The sequence below is a fragment of the Enhydra lutris genome, unplaced genomic scaffold, assembly GCF_002288905.1.
Source record: "Enhydra lutris kenyoni isolate GAN:26980312 unplaced genomic scaffold, ASM228890v2 scaffoldscaffold28, whole genome shotgun sequence".
Classification (NCBI taxonomy): domain Eukaryota; kingdom Metazoa; phylum Chordata; class Mammalia; order Carnivora; family Mustelidae; genus Enhydra; species Enhydra lutris.
Genome location: NW_019154112.1, coordinates 26079206 through 26106509, shown reverse-complemented (window position 1 = coordinate 26106509; position 27304 = coordinate 26079206). Strand labels below are relative to the sequence as shown.

The window sequence follows — 27304 nt, the reverse complement described above, 5'->3', positions numbered from 1 at the left end:
AACTCCTGTGTGTGTAATAATGTTTTTCTCTCTGCTGAGGCTTACTTCTCCAGCCTATTGTTTGAGACAACAGATATAAGTTGCGATGGGAGAGGAGCGTCGGATTTGGTGTGTATCCCCCATTTCCAATTATAGATGGATCATTACAGACAGCGGAGTCCTGAGAAGCCAGACATCTGCTCCTCACATGAATGCACTCACCTCCTAGAGACCAGGCTGCCATCATGCTCTGGAAGCTCGTGGAGAATGTCAAGTACGAAGATATCTATGAGGTGAGCCGACACCCCCGGATGCATCTTAGAGCTTTGCAGATAGAGAATTTGAGCTTCTTGACACCCCAACTGATATATATTTTCGGCGTTTAGTCGTAGATTTCCGGCCGGTTTTCTCAGCTTTCTCTAACTTTTAGAAAAGGGGCAAGGGGGAGACTTCGCTATTCGGAAAAAGAACTTTAAGGTTGAAATCTGGCTAGTTGAAGTTAGGAGATTTCTCTCGCGCGCTCTCTCTTTTTCCTTTATTTTTCTTTCTCTCTTCCTCGCCCCCCCCCACCCCCACTTTAAGGTTCTGATGGGGAAGGCGATGCTACTGAATGTGGGCAGAGGAAATAGGGACTGATAAAGGCAGAGGCTCTCCTCGTTTTGAGTGTGGGAGAGCATTAGATTTTCAAGCCTCATTCGTAACAGACTCGGGCTTTTAATTTTTATTTTCAATAATATTTCTGAAACCAATAACCAACGGATCCAAGTAGAGGACGGAAAATTAGAAAGAGGGAGGTAGATAGACGGCTAGACGGGTGCAGACAGAGCACAAGCCAAGGAGCCCTAACAGATCTTTTATTTCTATTTTTATTTTTTCTTGTGTTTTGCTCTCTTGGGGGCCAGTGCGTCCAACCACCCCGCGTCTGGGCATTTTTAACTCAATGTTCTGCCCTTGTTCAGCGCGCCCGGCTCTCCAGCGCTGGGTTAGCGCAACTCTCCTCGGGCTGGGGAAGTTGCCCGCCGCTGGGTGGGCGCGTGCCGCCCGGCGGGGCCGTGGCCGCGCCCGCCTCTGCCCTTCTCGGTCCCGGGCGCCGACCGCTGCGGCGGCGGGGCAGCTCCGGGGCTCGCGGGCGAGGCGGGCGAGGCGGGCGTCCGGGCGGGGCACGCGGCGGGACAGGGAGGGCACGTCGGCGGAGGCCCGCGGAACTTCGCTCGGAGCGGAATGGCCTCGCAGACCCGGACTTAGGTGCCAGGGCAAGAGGGAAGCGAAGGCTGGAGGAGACGTCGAGGGAGGCAGGACAGACAGAAAAGCTTCGAGGACGGGCGCCGCCGAGTCCAGGCGGGGGGAGGTCGAAGCTGGCGAGCCGGGCGACGGGACCGTAAAGCGGAAAAGTTGGAGCGAGGAGGGAGGACGGGAAGCAAAGTCCCGGGCTGGGAGGGCCAGGAGCGCTCGGTCGGCCGTACCCAACGACCGCGGCGGGACGCACAGAGGCGCCCCCAAACCAGTGGGGGAGAAAATGCGACCCCTCCGCGCCGGGACCACTCCGGAAAGCCCGGCGGGGAGCCGCCTGGCGGATAATGGGCCGCGCACTGCAGCGGCCGGTAAGCTCCGACTGACGCCGCCCGCCGAGTGTCAGCCGGCGGACCCGGGCTCCGAGGCCCGCCGCCGCCTGGCCGCCGCGTCCCGCAGGCAGCCCGCTGCCCCCAGCTCGGCCAGCTCCTAAGTGTGTGTGTGCGTGTGTGCGTGTGTGTGTGTGTGTGAGTGACAGAGATACGGAGACAGAAAGGGAGATTGAGGAGACTCGTCTTTCTGCGGAACGATGATTAGGGTTTTCCTTTCCTCTTTTGTGGCTGTGTATTGACTGTAACGAAGAGCCGCGCCTCCGCCTGGTGGGGTTTGTTTCGGTTCGGCCTCCTTTTCTTTCTCTAACAGGCGGGATAATGGTAAAGTCGAAGTCGCTAGAAGTATCCTAAAGAATGTAAGCGCCCGAAGTGGGCAGGAGACGGGCGGAGACGGGGGCACGGTGTGTAAATAGCTCGGAATATACATACAGGGATTTCAGTGGGTTCCCAAAAGTGAGCAGGATGAAACTTGTTCTTAGTTTATGAAAAAGTAAATGGCTAAATGGGGAAGGAGGGAGGGAGAGCAGAAAGGACTGACAGAGGGAGAGAGGAAGAGGGAGGGGTGGAGTGGAAGAGGGGTAGAGACTGGAGAATAAAATGGGAGGGAGGGGTGAAGAGAAGGGGAGAAGACAGAGGAGGGGGAGGGAGAAGAGAGAGGAGAGAGAATATTGCAGGTATCCCTATTAGCCTAAATTTTCTGCTCAGTAATATAGGAGAAACCGCAACCCTGTGGAAGGAACCTTTTTAAGTCGGGAGGAAGGTTGAACTTTAACAGAAATGGCAGTCAGGCCAGTTGAACGGGTTCCTGAAACATCCAAAAAGGTTTTCTGTTGCCCCTGGCTTTGCCTGGAAAGGATAAGTTTAGTGTACTTGAAGATTGATTGCATATATTTTAAACTGAGGTAAAAATCACGGGTCGAATGTGCAGTGTAAGGAGGGAAAGTCTACACAAGGGATGAAAAGCCCCCATCTCGCCCCTGTCCTTTAGAAAGTAAGCTTAATCTCCAGTATTCAGTACAAGTCTTTAAACGTCACTGTAAACAACCAGGCCCACTGGTTTACCTTCCTTTCCCCTCCAAATGATGAGGCAACGCCTTTTTATTTTGTTTTTTAATCTGCACACAAAGCACCTAGGGCGATCAGTTCTTCCCATTAGGAAAGTCCCTCTCCAGGAACAAGGACACCTACGTTCTGTAGAAGCCCCCAGCGATGCTCTCCCTCACTGCCTTGTCCAAAGGAGCAGGGGCTGCTTTACGCGTGTCCCCGGCTCAGTTAATTGAAGTTCTGCCTCTTTCCTGCTAAACTTTTTCCCCAGTCTGCCTTTGCCAGCCCCCTCGTCTGATTACATCTAGTAATTCTCCACTGAATGAACGTCATTTACAATAGTAGGGGAGCTCTGCGCTCGCTGCTGCTTCACGCTCCATTTGTCCTCCATTCTCCCTTTAAAGTACTCGTGTAATATTAATAGTCATGAATATCAATTATTATGAGGCGGTGTAGGCAAGCGGAGGGAGGAAGGGGCGCCCGAGCAGTCTGAGCCCAGCTTCGGGTGGAAGAGGACTGCATCTGGAGCCCCAAAGAGCGGCAGAAGAAAAGAGGCCAAAAAGACAGCAAGAGACTGATGAACAGTTCTGTCTGTGTGTGACAGGCATCGCCAATCTTGTTTGGGGGTGGGGGGGGATTTTTTTTTTTTTTTTTTTTTTTGATGGCTTGTCCTGGAAACCCCTCAAGCTCGGCTCCTGTGTCCAGCTCGTTTCTCTGCTGGACTCCTTGATTTTTTTTTTTTTAATCATTGTTTGATTTTGAGCAGTAACCAGGCTTTTTTTTCCAGATGTTAGTCCACACCTATTCATCCATGGTGAGTTTGGATTCACGTTGTACCAGAATTGCATGCTCCCTCCTCTCACTGTCTCTCTGTCTCTCCGTCTCTGTGCGTGTGTCTCTCTCTCTCTGTCTGTCTTCCTTTGAGCGCCTTTGGCTTGGTAATTTAGCACCATAATTGGACGAGGCTGCAGCTGCTTCTCTCTGCATTGTGTGTTCTCCGTCTGAGCTCCATGAGTCAGCTGGGAAGGGGGGAGGCCTCAGAGAAAAACTTTTTATTTGCCATTGCAGTTTGGAAATTTAGGTGACTGTTTCTCCAAAAAGAACCATAGGGACTTTACCAAGGCATTTCCACGGAGGAGAGGGAGAAACTTAAACACTCCTCACACACACACCTCCCCCCCTTCTCCTTCCACTTAGTTTGCCACTCCAGATAGACCCAACAGTAAGTTGTCTGGGTTTTTCTTGTTTTTCCCTTCCCAACCCCAGGTCCTTCATTTTCACACCCTGGAGTTTAATAGCATTAAATACAGAAAAGCAACTTTAGAAACAACTCCTCAGGACCACAATTCAACTTAATTTAACGTGGGCTCAGGATAGGATTTCAAATGAGAGTCATTCCAATCAAATACTATTTAAATTATTTAATTCCTCGAGGGGAGGGAGGGGTGACTGGGAACTCAGAGCATGCAGATTCCTCAGAGCTCCTGGAATTATCAGGTCCTGTGGGGAGCTCTTTGGTCAGCCGGCTGGGTTGCCAGGGAGGGCAGAAGTTGGTTTTGAACCGGAGGAGCAGCACAGCAAAAGTATGGACTTTCATTTGTTATGCTTTGGACCTCTGAAAGAGTTAGAAAAAAATAGTTTAAAATACCCAGAAGAGGAAATGAATGCTCTGTATAAGGCTACTGTATTTTTAACCAAGGAATTTAGAATCTCTCCCCATACACAGTTACTTTACCCTCACTCCTTTTGCCCGCTTTACACTCCCAACACAAGGCTCAGATGTTGGTTAAGTGGGTGGTGATTCTCCCCATTTTTTCCCCCAAAGCCTGGCATTTGGAATTGCTGAAATCATGTGCCCTCTGAGTCAACTTGGGAGTATAAGTTTCAGACTCTTGCTTTCCCTGTCCTGGGAAGAATATACGGAAGCCGGGCTTCTCCATTAGTCGCTTGTATTTTTTTTTTTTTTCTTTCTCTCTCTCTATCTCTGTCTCTCTCTTTCTCTCTCCCTCTTTCTGTCTCTCTCTGTCACTCTGTTTCTCTCTCTCTCTTCTCTCCGCTCCCAGGACCGGCATGATGGCGTCCCGAGCCACAGCTCCAGGCTCTCCCAGCTGGGCTCGGTATCCCAAGGACCTTACTCCAGCGCCCCGCCGCTGTCCCACACCCCGTCGTCAGACTTCCAGCCGCCCTACTTCCCGCCTCCCTACCAACCGCTTCCCTACCACCAGAGCCAGGATCCCTACTCCCACGTCAACGACCCCTACTCCCTGAACCCACTGCACCAGCCCCAGCAGCATCCCTGGGGACAACGGCAGCGGCAAGAAGTGGGTTCGGAAGCCGGCTCTCTCCTGCCCCAGCCTCGGGCAGCCTTGCCCCAGCTCTCGGGCCTCGACCCCCGGAGGGACTACCACTCGGTCCGCCGGCCAGACGTGCTGCTGCATTCGGCGCACCACGGCCTGGACGCGGGCATGGGTGACAGCCTCTCGCTGCACGGCCTCGGCCATCCCGGAATGGAAGACGTCCAGGTAACCACAAACAAACAAATGAAAAGGACAATAAATAAATAAATAGCGAATGCCCCCGGGAGATGGGAGGGGTGGGGGAGGGGCAGCTCTGTGTCTTCTGGGGGAGGTAGCTTCCCTCTTTAGAACAGGAATAGCTGGACACCACATATATAACTGTTTCTGTGTTGTACTGGTATGGCCTGTAGTGGCGATTTCTGGAGGTCCGATTATGAAAGCTGGAACCACTTGAAATGAAATCACGAAGGAAAAAAATATTTGTGTGTGTGTTGGTAGTTTAGCATCATTAGAGTTAAGGTTAGATGTTTTTTGTCTTGCCTTAGCTACTTCCTAGTCCCTTGTACTTTGTGCCACCCAGCTGGGTACCCTTCCCAACCAATTCCCCATGCATGTGCCTTAGTGGGCCTGGCCTCCTGACAAGGCAGGTGACAGACTGGGCTGCCTAGAGTCTGGAGCTTCAGCAGAGAGGCACAGGATCCTCTCGGGCTCCAGAGGTTCCTGCTGGATGTTAAGCATGACAAAGCACATGGGAAGAAAAACATGTGCTATGATTGTCCAAACTGGGTCCTATTTTGAATGTCTCATAAACTGCTGAGCCCTTTTTCAAGATAACTGAGTTCCAGAGTCATCTCCTGAGAAATGGAATAATTGTGGGGAGAGACCCAGAAAGCCATAATTTTGCTTGGGAGTCCAAGAGGACACATACCATTTTGGAGATTGTTTTCACCTTTTGATCCATTAAATGACTGTGGAGCAATATTCTTCACATCCCTCTTTAGTCCTCCCCCTCCGTTAATATTCTCCTGTCCCCAAAGCCACTATCCCAGTTAAAGAGGCATCACGTGTTTGTTTCTTAAAACAAAAGGCTCAAAACACTCCCCCCCACCCACTCCCTAACCCATCTGCAACCTACACAATGGAGCCTGATTTGGTTGAGAATACTTGGTTAAACTAAACAAAGAAACATCAAAGAAATGATTTCTAAAAACTGTCTGGGTGATTCTGAGCAGGTCTCCTTTTGCTCCCTAATTTAAATAGTCTGCAGAAAAGATAAATATGGTTGAGAGGTATTTGACACTTCCGTCTCATTGGCATAGTTGTGTATATTATGCATCATTTTAGACATACCTCTAAAGCAAAGAAAAATGAAATGGGGAAGAAAAAAGAGTACTTGAGTCCTTTTTTACCTTACTTGAAAAAGAATGTATTTCGAAGAGTTAAAATATGGCGACAGCATCAAATGCGGCCTGTGTGCAGTTAATGATGGTTTATTGTTTTAGAGGAAATTCAGTTATTTATTATTTCCAAAAATGATGGAATCACCTGATTTGTGGTTGGATTTGCCCGTAGTAATAAGAACGATAGTTCTGTTGGTTTAATCAAGCTTTATTATCCCTGTCTGGAGGGATTGCTCTTTTTGGAATACCATACAAGAAAAATATTTAATAGCTTTTTAAAAAAATGTACTGGGGTAATGTGTGTGGTTTGGGGGAGGGGGCGTAAGTTCTTAAATTAACCTTCCTGGGTGCGCTCAAAGTGCCAGATAATGAAAGTGGATCAACTCATCACCAATGCTGTTGGCAATGCTAACACACTAGCCGCGTAACCATCACCCCGCAGCCGAGTGACTTAGTCAACTGAACCCAGGAATTGTCCTAAAAGAGGGAATATATTTCTTTAGTTTTAGTTTAGGTTTAGATTAAAGAGGGGTTTTGAGTGTTTGGCCAAATGCAAAAGACGAGAGAACAAGAGCAGTTCAGTGTGTGTTGGGGAGAACAGCCTTGTCCAGGCGTCGCGCGGCAGGCTGAGTTGTTGCGTCGGAACTCGGACAGCGAGGTGCAGAGAGCCGCGAGGAGAGAAGGCGCAGGCCCCGGCCCACGCGTGCTCCCCGCCCACACACCTCTGCCGGGTTCCTCCCGCAGAAGCTTCGTAGCCGCTCCTCTGGCGAGGTGGGGTGGCTCGCCGGACTTTATCTGGACGACCCTCAGTGCAGGGGGTCGGGGGGGGAGACACCCCACGCCTGTCCCAGGCAGCGGGGACGGACGATCTCTGCTTCCGCGGCTATGACAGGCCTTCCGAGGCCCGGGTGTGCTTGACGTGACACGGGACAGGTGACGAAGAAAGGGTAGAAGATGTACCTAGGACCAGAGCCCTGAATGCAGAGACTGTGCCCCATCTGCTCCATCTTGGAGGATCCACTTCCGAATTAGGGATCTGGAGCGCAAGGGGGCAAGGTGGGGGGAGCTGAAGTTACAAGAGTCTGTGGGGATCTCGCCGTTTCCTGCAGCAACGGATTGGGTTGGCTGCGCCCGACCAGTCTTTTAAGAAGGGACCAGAGAGTGCCTCGGCTTGGAACTCAGTCACTGTTCGATCTCAAGAACCTGTTCTGTGTTCCGGATCCACCACCCCCCCCCCCCCCCCCCCCCCCGGCCCCCAGCGGCAGACCAGAGAGATCCCCAGGGCACTGCTGGGCCAATGGGCTTCCTAGCGAGGGGTACTCACCTGGCTGAGGCTTGGTGTGGGGGTGTGTTGGGTGACCCGGACACACACGCAGAGGGCCACCGCCCCGACCGTGAGAGAAGAGAAGGACGGGAGCTAATTAACCAAATGCTTCTAATATTTTTTAAACGAAACTATAAAACCCTGTCAATTTCTATTTCAATTTACTCGCAGGGGCTATTAAACTAGCAAATCGCTGTTTGGGTTCTGGGTATGCTACATTTCACCCATTGTGTGTATGTATGTTGGGGGGCGCAGTGTTAAAAACTCAGAAAAACAGCATCAGAAAGAAAGATGGAGTGAGATGACACCTAGTTTGGAGTTAAGTTGTCGTGAACACCTCTTCTTTCCAGTCTTTGCTCTCTAACCTCTCTCACCTCTACTACCCCTGAGTATAAACATATCAGGATGTTGTCAAATCTACCCCCCCCCCCCACCCACACACCCTCTCTCTCTCTCTCTCTCTCTCTCTCTCTCTCTCAAACATACTCTAGTGTCTTAAAGCAACCCCTGGTATCACTTTTAACTAAAGAAGTCTAGTAATTACGAGTCTGAGTTGTTTTTCTGCGCTTCCGCATGCAGTCCTAATTAAATCTTTACGATCCTCCCTGTGACGATTAAGCGCCAGCATGCTGCGTGAATATCCTGTACAAAAACCCAGCAGGCGGCCGTAATTAGATAGAAAATCAGACAAGAGCCTTCTCATTAACTACCACAACTACCCCACGTCGCTGATGAGGCGTATATACATATTTACGTATCGATGTGAGGGTGAGGTGTGGGGGAGCCTGGGTCCTGGCCTCTCAGATTCCTGGCCAGCCCGCCCCCAGACACAGGCGATTATTTTTGTCTTGAGTGGATACCTCACATTGTAGACACATGAGCATAGCAAGGTGTGAATCGTGTGGGGGGGGGGCAGGGTCTCCTGAGGAGTTTCAAACAAGTTATATGAAGTATTTTTTTTAAAAGAAGTTTTTACTATTTCTTAATATGTACATGGCATGTTGCAACATGGAAAACGGTTCTTACAGAGAATAACAATTTTCCTCACCTTTCCGACAACTGAAGAGTGACTATTAAAAACGAAAAGAAACAAATTAACATGCTCCCTTCGCGATTAGATCATCTCATTTCTAATGTGCTGCTTGTTTGGGGTAGACAGTCTCCTCCTTGTGATGAACACACGCCCTGTCTGGGGATGCAGCGTGAGTGGGTGGAAGGTGCTGTGAAAACATAGCCTCACTCTCAAGCCCTTTGCTTTTTACTTCCCTGTAGAGTGGGTGACAAACTGGTCCAAACTTAGGTTTCTAAGAATCAGGGAAAGCAGCAGTACATTTTAGAAAGACCTAGTATTTATTTTTCTTTGGGAAATGGAGGAGGGAGTACAATACTTTTGGATGCTCTGGGATACACAGCCAGAACTCTGTTCTTGTGCATCCTGACAGTAAGAAACTCATTCCAAAAAAAAAAAAAAAAAAAAAAGAAAGAAAAGAAACTCATTCTAACAGGTATTTCCCATCAGAAGTGCTGCCAACACCCAGGGTTGAAACTTCCCTTTTTTAGGATAAGACTGTGGCACAGAAGATGAATGCTCTTTGCCATTACCTAGGTGCTGCCTGGGAGGATCTGAGTCTCTGTATCTGTGTGTCTGTAGTTACTTCCCTCCTAACAGGTGTGTTTCTTGCTGGGAAGTAGCAGCAGCAGGATAGGGGTGGGGAACAAATTGTGCAGGTTCCTCGCAGGGATTATCATGCAGCATGAAATTCATAGCACACAAGGACGTGTATGGACTGCATGGGTGTGCGGTCCTGCCAGCTTGCAAACGTGTTCCTATGTGTTGCTGTTTGCATTCCATTCCAAATTGCTCAGACTTTAATTAAAATCCCATAATGTAAACTATTATGTATTTGTAAAATGACTCTAGGGTTAAGATGTGCTGGGATAGAATTGAAAACAGAAATTATTCTTACTAATATTGGTGAAAATCTTTCAGCTATTGCCAAATTTTCACAATTCATAAGAGCAAATAATATAAAATTTTATATGTCTGTGTAACATCTATGTTTAATATAATAACTAAACCAATACTGCATCCCAGATGTCTCTCACAGTTTCCTTTTTCCTCTGCTTCCATTGGAAGAATTTATAATTTGGGTGAATTTCATTTCCATGTTGATTTGGAGGTAATAATGATAATAATAAAACCTCCCTTTGTGAATTAATATAAATGGAAATAACAGAAACTCCAGTTTGGAATGACATGATTTATGTGTGCAATTCTTTAATATCCAGTCAATTTGAATAGTGATGTTTTTATATTCACAGTCAGTTGAAGATGCCAATAACAGCGGCATGAATCTATTGGACCAGTCTGTCATAAAAAAAGGTATGGATTATCCCTCCCAAAAGTAAGCAGAGTTTTCCTGTGCAGTCATGTCTTTATGAGTTTTCACTTTGGGGGATTTAGTTATTTTAGAAGACAGAAACGTTTGTTCACAGTCATAGGACAGGGGCTATCCAGATGAAAAAAGGCATGTCCGGAAGAAGGAAATTTGGGGGTGGGGGCAACCAAAGGCAGAAGCCCAGATAAGACACAAAGGGACAGAGACTATTGGTATTTTTCTCGGGGTCCATTTGGTAGCAATTCTAGATGTATCTTAAATAACTGAACTACCATCATGTATGAAACTGACTAGGAAACACTGCTTTCAAAAATGTGCTATAATTATTTCATTGATAACTGGAATTTGCTAGGCTAAACCCAAAGTTGTTGAGATAGTTCCTCTTCTTGCTTTTGTATTTGGTGTGTGTGTGCGTGGTAATTCTGTTTCCAGTTCCCTGTGTTTTAGGAGTTGTCTCTTATTATGTTTTAAAAAATTGTGCCAAATGTGTTGTTAAATATGCACATCCTAAGACATTGAGACAGCCTATGCCCATTCCTAAATCTTTCTACATATGCATTCATGATTTAGTGTGACTGTGGAATCACCCCATACTGTTAAAGGGCATGTGATATTAACAAATGTTTGCAGTCTCTTGTACAGCTGTAAGCAAAATAATTAACTAATTAAACTAATTAAATGTAATTACAATAACTCATTTCGGGCGTATTGCAGCTGCTTAATTTTTCCCCCTCTCTTCTGACAGTCACTGAGAGAATGCCTGGCGATTAGTGTGGCTGCCGAAAGGCCCGAAAGTCACTCACGTGCCACTATTTAGGAGCCTGAATGTGTATACAGTGCAATCTTTAATTATCACAAGAACTGGTATTTGGAGATAAAATTTTAACTACTGTAACCCTTGCTTATCGATTCTGGAAAAAGGCCCATCCTTATATTTGGTGTCAACAATCTCTAGCTTCAGTCATTTATGATTAATTTGAGCCACATAACACTCACAAAAATAATTGAAGAAAAAGTGCTTTGGAAAGTAACCCAAAGTCAAGCTGTTACAGTAGGAGCGCTGTGAAGTCAGAATTCCAAACAGGGTTAGGTATTCTAAATTATCTTCTTTTATACAGACAGAAAAAGTGGCTTTAAGAGGTGGAGGATGGGAGAGGGGGAGCTGTACTTGGAATAATGCCATTTGGCTTTGGAATGTAATATCCTGAAGAAGAAATAGTAAAATTTGGGGCAAAACTATTTATTTTAAGTGTTGCTCCAAACATCCCTCCCTCTCTGCTTTAGATAGTATCATTTCATTTTTTATTTTATTTATTTATTATTATTATTATTATTATTTTAGATAGTATCACTCCAGTTTTTAATGCCAGCTTTTGGGTTTGCTCAGACACCCAGTCTTGGTGCTTAGATTTGCAACTGTGCTGACAGCTCACTTTCACCATTTCCTCTGGGGTCCTTCTCTTTTGGTTAATTGCTGGTTGATGAGGGTGAGTAGGGGAGGGTGGGGAGGCACTTCTCCATTGGCTTTTTTGTTTCAGCTCCCCCTCCCTTTTCATGGAAGACTTGAACTCCTTATCTCGGGGTTCTGTATCCTAGAAACAACATTTGGGCTGTCAGTGGGGCATGCCCAACAGATGACCAATCAGAAATGTTATTAATAGGCAGGCCAATAAAAATATTTGGAACTTAGCTTGCTTAACAAAACGGAGCTGAAAATGTTCTTAGATGTGGGATGCTTGGGTTTCAGGGCTTGTAAATGTTTGTCAGCAAAATGTGATTATCTATGTAGAAGGGTATCTCCGGTAATAAGAAAAGGAGAATATTGACTGAAGTTGCTGGTTCTATTTTGAAAACATGGAGTACTTTTTCTGGCTCTGAAAGCCTTTTTAAAAAAGACTTTGTGCAGCTTTAAACAACTAAGTGGCATCCCAGTCACTTTGTTGAGTTAGAGGGCAAGGTATGAATATGAAGTGTTAGGTTAACTCCATTATTTAATATTTCAGGTATTTGCTTTATTACATGAAGAAAAGATCCTAATATATGTTTATATTTAGAGAGGCATAGGTAAAATAGGAATAAGTGGTTGATTTACTGTTCTAGATAACTATGAACCACTTAAGGGTATGGATTCACTTGCTCCTTCCTGGCCCTCTGGTCTCTCATCTTTGTCCCCTCCCCTCGCCTTTAAGGGATCTCTCCCAGAGATTAATTTCATAAAAAAGGAGGTAAGAAAGTTTCTGAAATAAATTTTCTTAATTTCAACAACTAGCAAGGGACTTGGTTACTTTATGTTCTACTGGGCTTTTAGAGCGATTTTTTTAAAAAAGTTATGTTTTGTAGAGAGATTTTAAAAAGTCTGCCTCGTTAATAAAAGTGCAGCCACTGATCCAGGTTCGGATGTCTCTGCCATTATGTATACTGAAGCCAGAAGACTTGGGCATAAAGGATATATATCTTTATGTCTCTCACTCTAATTATTGAAGGGCTCCCTCCTAAAATTTAACCAATCCAATTTTTCACCCGTGTTGATATCACCCTATAGATTATAAGCTAGCTCTCTTGTTATGTTTGCTATCTGGGCTTAGCTGACATTTCTGAAGTAATTTAGTTAAGAGGAAATGAGTTGTTCCCAGTAGAGAGAGCAAACGAGTGGAGTGAAGGTAGCCAGCGTGATAAATGGCTCTTTCATTTGAAGATCTCCAGAGCTCGTTTACGGCTAATTTTCTGTATTGGCCCCCTTTGAGCTATTAATGCAATCGGCAGGGACCGTGGCCCCTCTCCTCTTAGCTGCCCCATTAGAGCTCCCATTAAGATGCCGAGTCTCAACTCCAAGGCAGGAGTGGAGGGAGTAATGAAAGGTACTTTTTAAACTCTCCTAATCTAAACCGGCAGAGGGTGGTTAATACGATTTGAAGGGGGCTGGTCAATGAGCAATCAATAAAGTAATAATGAGAAGGATTCGGTACATTAACAGTCTAAAAATCCAACGAGACATTAAAAAATCATTCTTAACTCTCAGTTCCATTAAGATTAGGAATCTGGGCTGGGGAGGGGGCAGGTTAGTGCCCAACTGATACATATGATCACTGCCACCATCCTATAGCTTAAATTAAAAAAAGGCTCACCTAGGCTTTAAGAAAAAGTTTTCGGTGCAATCAGAGGCTAATATGCAATCGGTTTGACACCTTAGAGAGCAGAAAATATGCTGGGATTTCTTGGAAAGGCTTGCATGGCTGGAATCCAAGGTTCAAATGTGACTGTGGGGCATTTTGATTGGTCTTAGGGATATCCTGTTTGGTTAGTTTCAGTTCAACCTCAGTTCTCTCCCACTTTTTTCCCGTTAGTTCTGGCCCCTTCCCCATATAAACACTTTGGTTAGTGTGGATTTTCTTTGGGGTGGGGGAGGGGTTATGAAGAAATTGCCAATTTCATTACAATGTTAGGATTCTTCCTTCTGACCTAGAAGGTAAAAAGCACCAAGAGTGTCAGAGCCTCTGAAAAGGTATGAGTTTCCCCTCAAAGGAAGAGGTTCGCATTTCCAGGGCTGACTTGGATCCCAACAGGTATTTATTCAACTGGAGATTCTAAGATACATTCCAGCCACCCAGGGAGTAATCAGAGTTCACAGAATTTCAAAGTTGGAAAGGTTAGTCACTCTTCTCCAAATCCCACCCCCCTCCACTCCCAGTGAAAAAACTGAGACAGAGAGAAGATAAATGACTTTCTCAAGGTCCCACACAGAGTAAGTGATGGGACCCAATTCAGTTTCTAGACTCTTAGACTTTGTCCCTAGAGGGATGTTAACCCTGGATGTTTGTAGTTCTTTATATTCCAGCTTTCTTTGTAAGAATCCTTTTATTTTTCTTTCCAGGAATTTGGTGCTCACATTTATAGATGTGCTATATATCCATGTGAAATAACATTTAGCCCTCAGGTAGATTAGAAACAATGCAAGTATAAAGGAAGGGGATGTTCTGCTAGTGAGAAGTAATTATTTCAAGCAATGTTCAAACTCTTGGTAGCTTCCTGGTGTAGCAGACATATTTAAGTCTGAGTATCTTTCAGGGGGGACTTATCCTTGAATCTATTAAATGGGTTCATTTCTTCCCTTCCTCGCCACCAGCAAATCAGAGCCATAGGGGGTCTGTTTGCAATCAAATACAAAGATATCAAGGCTCCAATTTCATACTTAAGTTTAAAGAATACAGATTAAGTGCTAGTCTATTAACCATTTGGCTCTCTGTAGTCCACTAATGAATAATACTTTCTCTAATCAGTCTTTCTTTTTCTCTCTTAAATAAAATTCCAGTCACTGTAATGAAACATTGATCAGTTTTAAACCTTTCTTCTTCTCCCCAATATAATGCAAGAAAAAAAAAAGAGGGGAGCAAGTTTTGTGGATGTGACATCCAGGAGTTGGTCATAATATGCAGTGGAGAACCAAACGGGGGAAAAAAACCCACCGGTTTTAATATATGCACAGAAAATTGTAAACATGTAAAGAACTGAAAGCTTCACGCTGAGTTTTGCTATGCTCCATTTCCTTACCATTTCCTGCTGTCGCTTTAAACCTATCTTAGTCATCTCTGGGTTCCATGAGCAGGAACAGTGTGCTCATAATTACTAACAAATCAACCGGGCCCTGTTGCTTTCTGGGTTTATTGATAAGCTGGAGGAAAGCAGAAGGGAAAAGACAAAGAGAATAAAATATGGGGTTAATCAGCTGAGCTAAGCAGGTGTGAGAGTGGAAGGGAAGGTAGATAATAGTGCTAGGGATTTTAAGGAAAGTTAGGACAAGAAATGGGTAGGATCTATGCTACCTAGACCTAGTCTAGGGTCTAGGTTTAAGGCCAGAGTAGGAGAGGGTTAGAACCTAAAGATGAGAGGGTAGAGGGTAGGAACATGATTTATACTTAAATTAAGAAAATGGAAATATAACCTGAAGCATGTCTGCTCCAATAGTTTGCCTCTTTGGGGGGAAAACAACAACAACAAAAGAACAGTGGCGTGCTGACAGAAGCTAACTGGATTTGTGATATTTAAGTGATAATGCATTTGGGAAAGGTACAGCCCACAGGAGGGAACAATATACATTCCCCATAGGAAATGGCTCTTGTCAGGTAAATCAGGCAATTAACAATAGTGAAATTAGAGGGCAGGTTATAAAGTGTCTCTAAAGGCCTGGCTCTTCAGGAGATTTGACAACTGGGACTCTCAGAAGCAGATAAATTACAAACCTAAGGAGATATTTTGTTGTCCAATATGGGAAATTGGAACTGAACTTACTATGTTCAGCTTAGCGAGGTTCTTTATTGTTAAAATATTCTTTCTAAAAAATATTTAATAGTATTAAATATTATATATAAAAACATTGCTGAGTGTCGAAGGTAGATTTTTGTGCAGTTTATTTCTATAGTTCTTACCATGTTAAAATTACAAAAGGCCATCATCTGTATTTTGGGGAAAAGTTTCTCCAAGATTATCTGATGTTAATTCCTATGATCATAAATTATTTGCTTAGAGTTTTTGAATATGAATCTGAAAGATGAAAATTGAGAGTATTGCAAAGAATAAGGCGGATCAAAACAGATGTAGATGTTGTGTAAGAGAATTAAATAACAGGGTGTTCCCACCCAAATCACTCACTTTTAAATAACTTTAACTCCATATTTTACTCAAATTTAATTAATACTTGCACTTGGACTTTTCATTGGCTCACTCTCAAATGGGAAGCAGCTTCACTGATAAGAATATGATGAAGGGAATCAGAAAGAAGAAAGCACCCTCTGTTGAGCCCCACCACCATCACAGCTGTGCAGAAGATCCACTCTGTTACCTAACATCATTCACCTGCCCTGAGACAAGGCTTTGGACTCTGTAGACAGATCCAGATATACCAAAATGTGTACTAAGGAGTAGCAAAAGGGAATGGTCCAGAACCCCCATCCATTCTCCTAGGAAAATCCTTTTCCACAAGATGTTTCTAAAGGGCCAAATGCAATTCCTAATAAATAAGAAATTTGGGACCTACCTGGCTTTCAGCAATTTCTAGACAATCATGGAGGTCTGAATGACAGAATCTGTAGTAGAGAGAATAAGCTGTCACAAAAATACTCAGTGTTGGTTATTCTGTTCTATACAAGAGAGGTTGTGCAACTTGTTTGATATATAGTATTCTAGGCTCGAGATGGTGGAAAGAGCTTATCTTTCCCCTACCAGGATTATAGGATGAGACATTGTGTTTCTTAAAGAGAAGGAGTGGAAACCTTTTTCATGCCAGATGCATGTTCAACAAATACTGTTTGAAGATTTGGGAGCTTCATATCCCACTGGAAGTAGCTAAGGTGTGAGGCAAGTCAGGAAAAGTCACCTGCCCTGTGGCTTCTAGAACCTGCAGAAAGAAAATGGGCTTCAGCTGTGTAGAACTCCGAGGGAGTAAGATGGCCAGCAAGAACTGGGACATTGACCATTCATTATTCCTCATTCCCAGCCTTCTGGTTCTACTGAGCCCCGCCTCTTCCTGAGGTACAGATGACACTGAAACACAATTAAACAGACATACAGGCTGGAGAGACTGAATGAGCCTGGGTAGCAGTGGCAACCAGCTGTCAGCTCTTATTAACTTCTGCATAAAACATACCTTGAGTGCGGTTTGTTATCAATTACTTGCCGAAATGAAACAACTGGGGCAAGGCAAGACCTCCGCTCACATGAATTAGAGTGATTGGTTGATTGATCAGGGCACCTGTTGTAAATCATAAAACTGCTCCAATCACCAGCCGGCGCTTTAGTTAATTTGTAAACAAAATTCATGTCACTGTGGAATTGCTTTCACTGGAGAGGAGCATTTGGGTTCACTTCTAAATGAATGTATTGTTATGATGTAGAGAAGAATGAGATCCACTTTGGAGCAATGAGCATCTCCTTTGAGCCCAAGCATAATGGTATTACTTGGCTGTTCTTGAGCACAGTGTCTGTGATAGGGCCCACTCTCCTGTGCTCTCCAGTGATGACCACATAAATGGGTCCAATAGGAAAGAAGGGAGGGGTTCCCATAAAGAACACCGATATTACCATTTTATATCATTTATAGTATAATCACTTTCAGACTTCAGCACCAAATGTGGTTATTAGCCTTAGGAGACCGTTGAGGAATCTGAGATTCAGAAAGGTTCACTGAGATGTCTCAGGTCACAAGCTAGCACATGATGAAATAGGATTCGCCGGGTTTCGCAGCACAATCCAAACTCTAGGCCGTGAGTTTTCTTGATTTGTATAGTGAGCGGGACTGTGACAAGCGACACGCATAGGTCTACACATATGGGGTAAGTTTCCAGAGGAGTGATGGCTTTTCCATTTGTTTGTACACAGTGCTCTGAACGCACGGCAGCCCTACTGGAACAAACACTTCCTCCTCCAGCTTTCCACTTGGCGCCTGTCCTGTGGCCTCGCCCCTGCGCACGCACCGACACATTCTATCAGCCGGTCACCACGATCGAAACCCGGTCACCTTTATGGCATTTTTTTTTTTTCTCTCTAGTTCCGGTTCCTCCCAAATCTGTGACTTCTCTGATGATGAATAAAGATGGCTTCCTGGGAGGCATGTCCGTCAACACCGGCGAGGTATTTTGCTCGGTCCCCGGCCGTCTGTCTCTGCTCAGTTCAACTTCAAAGTACAAAGTAACTGTGGGGGAAGTTCAGAGACGGCTTTCGCCTCCCGAATGCCTCAACGCGTCTCTCCTCGGCGGCGTCCTCAGAAGGTAAAACCCCCAAACCGGTTATTACGGGGTGAAGGAAGAGGGCTTTCCCGGAAACCAGCAGATAGCCGGACGCAGTTGCCTAGCAACCGGGCGTCCAGCGCGCGGCTCCCGCGCTGAGAGTGCAGAGAGCCACGGCCGCCACGTGCTGGGGGCCGCGCGCGCAGACGCCGCCGCCCTGGGACCCACGCGCCGCAAGCACGCGCCGCTCGCTCTCCCGCTGTTGTCAGTGCTGGGAACCTCCCTCTCTCCCTGCCCTGTGCCTGGCGCCTGGCTCTTTTTCTCCCCGGGACACTTGGAGGGCATTCTGTAGCATGAGTGAGACTCAGAACCTACACACACTTATTTAAAACAGACGTTTCATGGAGTAACCTGCTTTGTACCAGTAATGTACTGTAATATTGCTCTGTTTTGTTTTAAAATATGGTTGGCAGCCGACTAAATTGGTCACTGCCCACCAAGGCATTGTTCCCTGCAGTTTGAAAAATTCCATGCTAGACTTGCGACCTCCTGTCTTCAGCAAGAACACCACCAATAATAACAATGAAATAGGAATAGTTATTTCTTGGGGGCATTCAAGTGCTCCTTAATATGGGAAGAAGACACTCCATAGACTCCTTTGGGAATATGCGGGAAGAGATGGCTTTTATCTTCAGATTTACAGCCTTCCCCCGGAATTTCTGCCTGTGCCTGGTCGAAGGGCAATTTGGTACTGTCTCTAATATGAAGGTAACACTGTAGGAGATGAACTTTTCAAGTTAGCCTCTTTGGGGAGTTGAAAGTCCCTTTCTTTCCTGAAAGTGGCTGTGTGAACAGTACCACAAGAGAGGTCAGAGTAACTGTTTTTTTTCTTGTATTTTTGCCCAGAATTTAACACATAGAGGGAGAATTTGGGGAGGAAGTAAATGTGTGACTCATGGATTTTTCTCACTTTGAATCCTCTTGCTCTGCTCTCCTGAAATGAGCCCTTTGAGCCCCGGAGTGTGGAAGTTTCTTTCAATCACCCCTGGGCATTGAGCGTGTGTGTATAAAACTTGCTATGAGATTAAGTGAGATAATCAATATACAGTGCTTATCGCATAACTAAATTCCCTAAAGTGTTAGTTTAACAGTTACTGCGATTACCATCATCATGTTGGTTTCATGTTTCAGTCTTCCTTCCCCTTTTAACCCAACTCCCATTTTATATCGACTCTTGACCCCTTCCTTCCTGGAAAACCCCACCTGTTTCAGCTAGTTAGTGCCTTCTCTCTGAACCACCCAGTTCTTTCCCTCTTTTCAACAAGGTTGTGCTTGCCCAGTTTATGTTCACCTAACTGGCTCCATTACAAGGAAAGAGCTTGTGTGTTGCCTATGCAACTTCTACCTTTTCTGGACCCACAACCTAAACCCTGATTATTCCCATCTGGTATCATTTTTTTTTCCTCATGAGATTAAAAAAAAAGAAAACGACTCAATTTTTTTTTTTAATGCTCTGTATTGCAGAAATTAAGCAAACCTCAGCAAACTATCAGCAAATAACCAAAAGGAAAGGGGGAAAATGTGCTAACCTCGAGTTAAAACCTCTTCAAGCTCCACTGGGCTTTAGATTGCTAAGTCTAAACTTTGTTTCAGGAACACTCTGAGGTTAATCAGAATGTTAATTCTTGCAATTTCAGAGCCAAATCGAAAAATGGGGGGAGATCTTTGCGAGAAAGGCTAGAAAAAATCGGTTTGAATTTACCCGCGGGCAGGCGCAAAGCAGCAAATGTCACGTTACTCACCTCCCTGGTGGAAGGTAAGCAAGACGTGTGGCCATTTCACGAAGTGGCTGAGTTTAACTGTTGGCTGAAGGCTGACATTTTACACATTTCATGATTAACTGGAAATCATTGCGATTGTTGTGCCCTTATGAGTTGGATGTCAAGCGGCTGCCTGAGAGAAGTTCAAAGGTCCTTTTACTTAGAGGGAGCTGGCAATTGCAGAGAGGCCAAGGGACATGTGTGAGGGTCCCTAAGCTCTGAAGAGTGCTCAGGTCCAGGCGCTAAAGCAGTGCAGGGGTCACATCTGCCATCAGGTGCAGGATGCAGTGTGTGAAACCCCTCTGCATGAACTCTTGCAAGGTAACTCCGGAAGCAGCAATGCATTCTAGACCTCTCTCCTTCCCAGGTTCTACCTCTGAATCGTCAGTAGTAGAAAACACATTGTCAGTTTATCAAACTATTATTGCATTCATGACCCCTATGGTTATTTTAAATCTCATGCCACTCCCAGGGTCCTATCTCCTACTGATTACCTGGGACTTATTATTGATGAAATTGGCTTAGTGAAGCCAATGAGGCCTAGGAAAAAATGGGATCGAGGAAACAAGGAGGGGAGTCACATAGGACCTTCTGTGTAGATTCATTGATTGTGAATTAAAGGCCCATAATTATAACAAGCACATTCTAATTTGCTCATCATTTTGGGGTTGGGGATGATATTTATGGTATATAATAAACAGGATCTTCTACACAGTTGAGAACAAGAGGATCTGCAGTTAATTTGCAGGATGGGGAAGGGATAGGAAATACAGCCAGATGGTCCTAATGAAGGAAGTAGAATTTTCTCTAGAGTCTAACATGTTGGTCTTGTTTTTTTTTTTTTTTCCTATTTTATGGATGTGATATTATGACACTCCTATGGGGAACTGATTTTTGGAGATCTTAGAACATGCAAGTAACAACCATAAAGTCATCACATTCATAGGCGTTGCACTTTGCCATCTTTAAGGCAAAATTGTCTGGCCCAAACTTACCCTCCAGGGGCAGCAGTCACCAAATTTCCTTATCACACTTATTAGCAGTTGACTCAGCCCCTGGGAGTGGGGTGGGGTGGGGTGGGATGGGAGGTTGTTTTTTGCCCTTCAGGGAATTACTAATATCACTGTCCTTATTTTGTAAAAGCAGTAAAGGTAATCTCTATCCAAGATGTGAATTTGGGTGGAGAAGGGACGAAACAGGAAAACTACTGAAATTCCAATATTCATTTGGCAGTTTTCAGTTTTATGGATCTGGATCATTGTAAGCATCATGCCTGAAGTCTTTTTTTTTTTTTTTTTGTTACTATAATGATTATGATTAAAAGTAAGCCATGCCCCTTAAAAATATGGTAACTATGGGATAATTCAACATATCTCTTTTTCATGTTTGGCATCATCCCTTGAACACCTAAGGCTGTGCATTAAAGGGTAATAATGCTTTATTTGAAACGGACTTCCACATTAGCCGAGGAATCTCTCAGGTGTCCGGGTTTTCTGTAGTTGCTGTGTCATCTTGTGCAGTGGAAAGTCCTTAAGTAGGAAGATGATGACAGGACCCTCTAAGGAGAAACCTGAAACCTATCAGGGAACTGACAAAGAATGAATACTTCATTGCTGGACAGAAACACTTATTCCATATATGTTTTACATATGTTCTTTAATATATGTGGGCATGTACACACATGGAATTATGGTTATATGTATATTATTAATAAGAGGGGGTTTTTGTCCTAGTGCAGTTATAGGAAGATACAAAAGATAATACAAAAAGATAGGAATACTTTTAAATTTTATTTAAAGCAGGTGCAACAGGTGCTTTTAAAAGGAGGAGGGAAATCTGGTTCCAATATCCAGCCAACTGTCTAGGTGCAATTGTAAGGTGACTCCTGAACTATCTGCCCATCTTTCTCTTAAGAGAAAACATGGGGTGTAGGAAGCCCGAAGCTATTCCGGAGATGTCTAGCTAAGACTTGGCTAAAAGGATCATCAAGGAGAGGCTGGAAAGAGCAGCAGGAGCAAAGTTTCTTCCATCAACTTTATGACCTGAGAGTCATTTTTATTTGGGCTTCAGTCTCACCTTTGCTTTTGCCCCCAACAGCTGGTCTCTTCTGTAAATACCAACAGTTGACCAGGAAGGATCTCTTAGCCTGGGATGATTAGGAAATAGGGACTGATTATTACCTCTGCTGCTGTCTTTTCAGGAGAAGCTGTTCACTTAGCTCGGGATTTTGGGTATATTTGTGAAACGGAGTTTCCTGCTAAAGCTGTTTCGGAGTATTTGAACCGGCAGCACACCGACCCCAGTGACCTGCATTCCCGAAAGAATATGCTGCTGGCTACCAAGTGAGTGTCCTAGACTCTCAGCCCTCCCACCCTGCTGCATCACCTCATCAACTCCTTGGGCAGGGGGCGGGGGGGGGGGGGGCAGTGCTGGGGAGGCAATGCAGCCCCCACTGGTGGAGCAGGGAAGCAGCTCAGTGGTAGAAGTAGCTTTTGCAGCCTGCGGATTGCTGGCAAGGAGCTCTCCGGGCTCCACCCTGCTGCCCTTCTCTCTCTCCTCTCTCCTCCCTCCTCCCCACCCAGGTTGATTATGGGCTATGGGTTTGTCTGGGTCTGCTCTATTACCAAGTTTTGTTGGGGGGGGGAATGGCTTTATTAATATGAATCCAGGCTTTTTATAGCTCTTCTCCCCAACCCTGGGGAGACCAGGCAGACTTTCTCTGGGTTGGTCCTTGTTCGAGTTCTTCCCCGGATCCCTAGGTGCCCATTTCTGCCAGGTTCACCTCTCTCTGTCATATGCATGCTCTGGGTGTCTTTATGTCACCCACGTGCACCCATCTCTACCCACAGCTCTAATTATTCTCTTTCCAACGTTGCTGTTTGGCATCTTCCACAGACGCAAAATTTACTACAACTCCAGAGGGGAAAACAGTAAATCTCTGGCTAAATTTAGGTCTAGAGCTCATTTGAACTTTTACAGTGGGTTTTCTATTTATTTGATTTACTCCTGTCTTTGGCTTGGGTGTCATATTGTTGGTGTTTTATGGCCGGCTCAGGCCTGCAGTGGGCGGCGCTGCGTGCACCCGCACGTTTCTCTCGCAGGCTCGGCCCAAACAGCGGCGCTCATTTATTTAGTGCTGGAGGACGCGGTTTGTTCCGTTGACAGCGTAATTTAAAGAAATATATGGAAGGCTGAAAAATCATTTGCTCAAATTTGTCCAGATGTTTTTGAGACGTGATTGGAATTTGATTGCCCCTTTCCGCAGGGTCAAAAAATATTAATGTCCCAGAACTTTAATTGCTTACAGACCCTGCTTTGGGCTTTGAAGATTTAGAATGTTTGACTCCAAGCATTTGTTCTCCCCAGTTCAGAATTTCCTTTTTGGCACTTTGGTAATGAGTACAAACTTAAGGAAAGACTTCCTTAACCATCTCTTCCAACGATCAAAACCTGGCACCCATCCTCTTTTTTGGAAGGTTTCCTTCTGATGCACCAACTAGCAATGTAATAGATCTATTGCCCTTCTGCCCCTTGCCTCTCTCTCTGATGGTCGGGGAACTGTTGGTGCTTCATGAAAGAATAAATGTACTTTGGGGAAAAAATAAAACTAGTGTATAAATCAGGTAATAGGATTTCCCTAAGGAATGCTTGTAACTTCCCCCACCTCATCACCTCTTGAAATCCTGTAACTTCACTTAGAACACCAATTCTTAACCTGGGGTGAGTATCAGAATCATCTGGGGAGCTTTTCCACGGTATTTATTTGTGGACCTAGCCCCAAGCTCCCTGAATTGGAATCAGGGGGGCAGAGGCATGGATATGCGCATTTGAGCCCTGCAGGTGATTCCAAAGTACCCCAGGCTTAAGAGCTAACCTATTTAGATAGATAGAACCCTTACCTATCTTTTCCTGGTTGTAAGGATGTAGGTGTGCATTTCGAATTGAGAAACCAGTAGTGGGGATGGTAGAGAGACGGTGTCTGTGAGGATTCTCTACCCGCCGGTCTTTTTTTTTTTTTTTTAATTTTTTAAATTTTATTTATTTATTTGTTAGAGAGAGAGCAAGCGAGCACAGGCAGACAGAGTGGCAGGCAGAGGCAAAGGGAGAAGCGGGCTCCCCACTGAGCAAGGAGCCCGATGTGAGACTCGATCCCAGGACACTGGGATCATGACCTGAGCGGAAGGTAGCTGCTTAACCAACTGAGCCACCCAGGTGTCCCTCTACCCGCCAGTCTTAAAACCAAAACCCTTTCTCTTGCTGCAGGTGGGAGTGGGGGGATGTATTCTCTGTCTCCTTCAGCCATTACTCTTCCTGGGAGTAATCTCCCTGGCAAAGGATGCCCCAGGGTCACTCATATGGGCCTGTAGGTACCTGCCTTGTTTACCTGTTGTCCAGGCTCCACATGTCCCCAAATGTCAGGCCATGAAGAGAGTGGAGGGGTTGGGACTGGAACTCTGTAGTTTTTCTTTCTCACCGCCTCCCCCACCCGCCCTCCCACAACCAGTGGAAACAGACTGACAGGAGATGTCTGCCAGTCTGTGAAAGGCTATGGCCTTTGGGATGTCATTCCTCTGACTGGTAGCAGAGCCAAGCCATTGGACCTTCTGGGCTAAAACCCTCCTATATTAACCCTCTTGTCCACCTCCTATATTAAAATTTTCTCAAATAAGCTTAATTCATACTTAGGCACACAGGATTTCTAAGGCTGAAAGATTCCTCTAAATTGTAGTTGCCTTGAGGAAATAAAAACCTTCAACAAATAAAAATCTACCCTCCCGTGTCTTAAACACCTACCTGTAGATGGTTAAGGTTTTTTTTTTTTTTAAAACAATGTAGGGATCCTTTTATATTGACAACAATCCTGTTGTACAATGATTTTCAGTAGCCTGTGCTTAAAAGAAAGGGCGAAAAGGGGAAAAGGGGGGAAAACATATCTTCCTCCCCAAATACTACAGGTAAACAGATTTTTGCTTTAAATGGAATCAGCATTCTCTCCTGGAATAAACAGTTGCTTGCCCTGGGCCATGCAAGTCTCTGGCAATCTGCTTCTGTGCCAGGGACAGGCTTGTGGCTCAGGGGCTTAAATCTTTCAGGGCTTTTTGAGTCTGATCACCAAGAGGTTAGCGATGCAGAGGAGAGAAGGGGGAAGGGTTTTGTTTTTGTTTTTGTTTTTTTACAAAACTGCCAGGTAAGAGCCCAAAATTACTAAATATTCAAATCCAAATGCTAAAGCCTAGCGAATTTCCCACACAGACTTTAAGCGGTCCTGGAATGATGGGGGGAAAGATTGGGTTTGAGAAAAAAAAAAAAAAGACAAGGCTTTGGGATAGAAGGGGTGCATAACTTCCCCACCGCCGCTTTCCTTCTAGTCCCAGCTGCTCCAGAAGGGAGAGCGCTGGGAAGGGAAACAGAGCGGAATCGTCCACATTAGCCTCGCTCTCTGGCTCTATGGTGACCGGGCGCCTCTGGGCTTGTGTGAGCGTCTCCTTTCTAATGCCAATGACAACGACACTGAGTGATCCCCCCCCCCCCGCCCCCCATTCCTTTCCCTTCTTCGCAGGCAACTCTGTAAAGAATTTACGGATCTGCTGGCGCAGGACCGGACGCCAATCGGGAACAGCAGGCCTAGCCCCATCCTGGAGCCGGGGATCCAGAGCTGCCTCACGCACTTCAGCCTCATCACGCACGGCTTCGGCGCCCCGGCCATTTGCGCCGCGCTCACGGCCCTGCAGAACTATCTCACCGAGGCGCTCAAAGGCATGGACAAGATGTTCTTGAACAACACCACCACTAACAGGCACACGTCTGGGGAAGGCCCAGGTAGTAAAACTGGCGACAAGGAGGAGAAACACAGGAAATGAAAAATTAAAAAAAAAAAAAAGAAAGAAAGAAAGAAAAATGTTTTAAATACAAAAGGAAAACAAAAAATTTAACTTTAGCTTTAAAATGTTGGATTGGCTTGGAAGAATTATATTAGGTAGAATACACATACAATCAAATTTTAAAAAAAAGAGCTAAATAACTAAAAAAAAAACTGAGGCGTACAACGGAGCAACAATATCGGTTCTCAGTGTCTATTTCAAGATACACTTGGAGACAAACGTCTGGATTTTCCACTTCGGTTCTTTCGAGCTTAGTAATACTGATAATAAAAGAAAACCATGATTTTCCCCCTTTGGAAAATAAACATAAGACTAAACATGAGAAAACGCTAACTTATTGGAAGAAAATCGGAGAAACGTTGGTGTCAGTGCTTTGAGAGTTGGTTGACTGAGACGCACGAACTTTTTAATTTTTAATATTTTTTTAGGAAACTCTCTCGCAGTCCCCACCCTTTCACCTCACCTCACCCCTCTCCCAGCCACTCTTTTCTACGTTGCCCCCCCTCCCTCCCTCAAGCTGTCACGGGAATTTTCCGGGATGAAAATGAGTGTGGTTAGCCCCTTTGCGTTGTGTTTCAGTCCCCCTCGGTACCCCGCCCCCGCCCCACCCTGCGTTCTTAACTCACCGGCGCCCAGCTCCCGGGCCGTTGGCACCCTTGGGAGGGCGAGGGCGGGCGGGGAGGGAGGCCCGCGGTGATGCGGGCGGGGCGCCAGCCAGCGGAGCAGAGGCTTCTGCGGCTGAGGAAAATCCAGATTAAGTTGATTCAGACTCATCATCAGTTCCTTTTAGAAATGTTACTAATTCCCAGCCTGGCCAGCATCTGCATACAGAGAATCTTGCATTTGTTTTATTTGTGTCATCTACCAATTTTAAGAACCATAGTAAAAAAAAAAAAAAAGCACAATATGAATACGTTGATTAGTATGTAATTCCTTCGAAGGGGTATGTACCATTTCATTCTCTTCTGTTTTCCAAAGCTTTGCCCGCATGGTTTATGAGCTTCTTCAAAGAGGACTTGGGCTTCCTACACAATCTATAAGGTACAGAGAAAAAAAAAATCCGATCCCTTTTTAATCAAAGCCTGTGTGTCAGAATTCTGCAGGTGCACTTCTTTAAAGAAGCTCAAAGGGAATAATTTAGAAAGTGGCCAATAAGAGATTGAAGCTGCTTTGAGTCTAGTTGCTAACAGATACCTCAACATGGAATTCCAGGGGAGGGGGAACTGAAAAATGAATTTTAGGGGAGAAGAGTAAGGGTTCTTGGAGCCCAATATTTTAGCAATATTGCCCTGCTTTTGAAATAGATTCCATTTCCTTGGGCTCTTTGGTGATTGCTGTTCTAGCGCGTAAAGAAGCAGCTTTTCCAGTGGTTGTGGGTAGGAGGGTGCTGCAAGCTTTCGTGTTTCAGCCACAATTGCTTTCTTACAAGATGCTTTATGAATGAGACACTCCCCACTTCCCAGATGCGTACTTCTTTTGGCATATAATGGCAAAATAATGAATGCAGAGTGAAAGGAGATGTATTCCAGCTTTGAATTTTACCGTCTGTATACACTGAGACTATTCCCAGTAGATAAAGTTTCCTGCATTTAATGTTTCTCATTCTGGCAGCTCTACTCCTTTCTTGGGCTTCATCTGAGCATTATCATGAAATAAGATCTGGAACCTGTTGTCGCCACCCTCCCCAAAGCAGTGGGGAAATCTACCCTCAGTGGTCTCTAAACTTAGTGTTGATGCACGCGCCTCTTTATACAAACTAGACCTTAGGACCTTTGCAACAGCCCTGAAAGATAAAGATCCAGATGTCTGTTCTGAGGAT

At 45.1% G+C, this 27304-nt stretch overlaps 1 protein-coding gene across 3 annotated transcripts; it reads left to right on the top strand.

The window, feature by feature from the left end:
* Positions 1-141: 141 nt before the first annotated feature.
* Positions 142-25804, top strand: LOC111152322 (transcription factor AP-2 beta). Of its 3 annotated transcripts, none has more exons than XM_022510815.1 (8): positions 225-272; positions 4709-5167; positions 9989-10049; positions 12511-12525; positions 17606-17825; positions 19481-19599; positions 21804-21945; positions 25164-25464. In XM_022510815.1, the coding sequence occupies exons 1-8, from the start codon at positions 225-227 to the stop codon at positions 25462-25464; spliced, it is 1365 nt and encodes a 454-aa protein (XP_022366523.1). The 3 variants fall into 3 exon arrangements, with proteins under 3 accessions (XP_022366522.1, XP_022366523.1, XP_022366524.1); XM_022510816.1 differs by lacking the exon at positions 225-272 and adding an exon at positions 3433-3459; XM_022510814.1 differs by lacking the exon at positions 12511-12525 and having other exon boundaries at positions 142-272; positions 25164-25804.
* The last annotated feature ends 1500 nt before the right edge of the window (positions 25805-27304 follow it).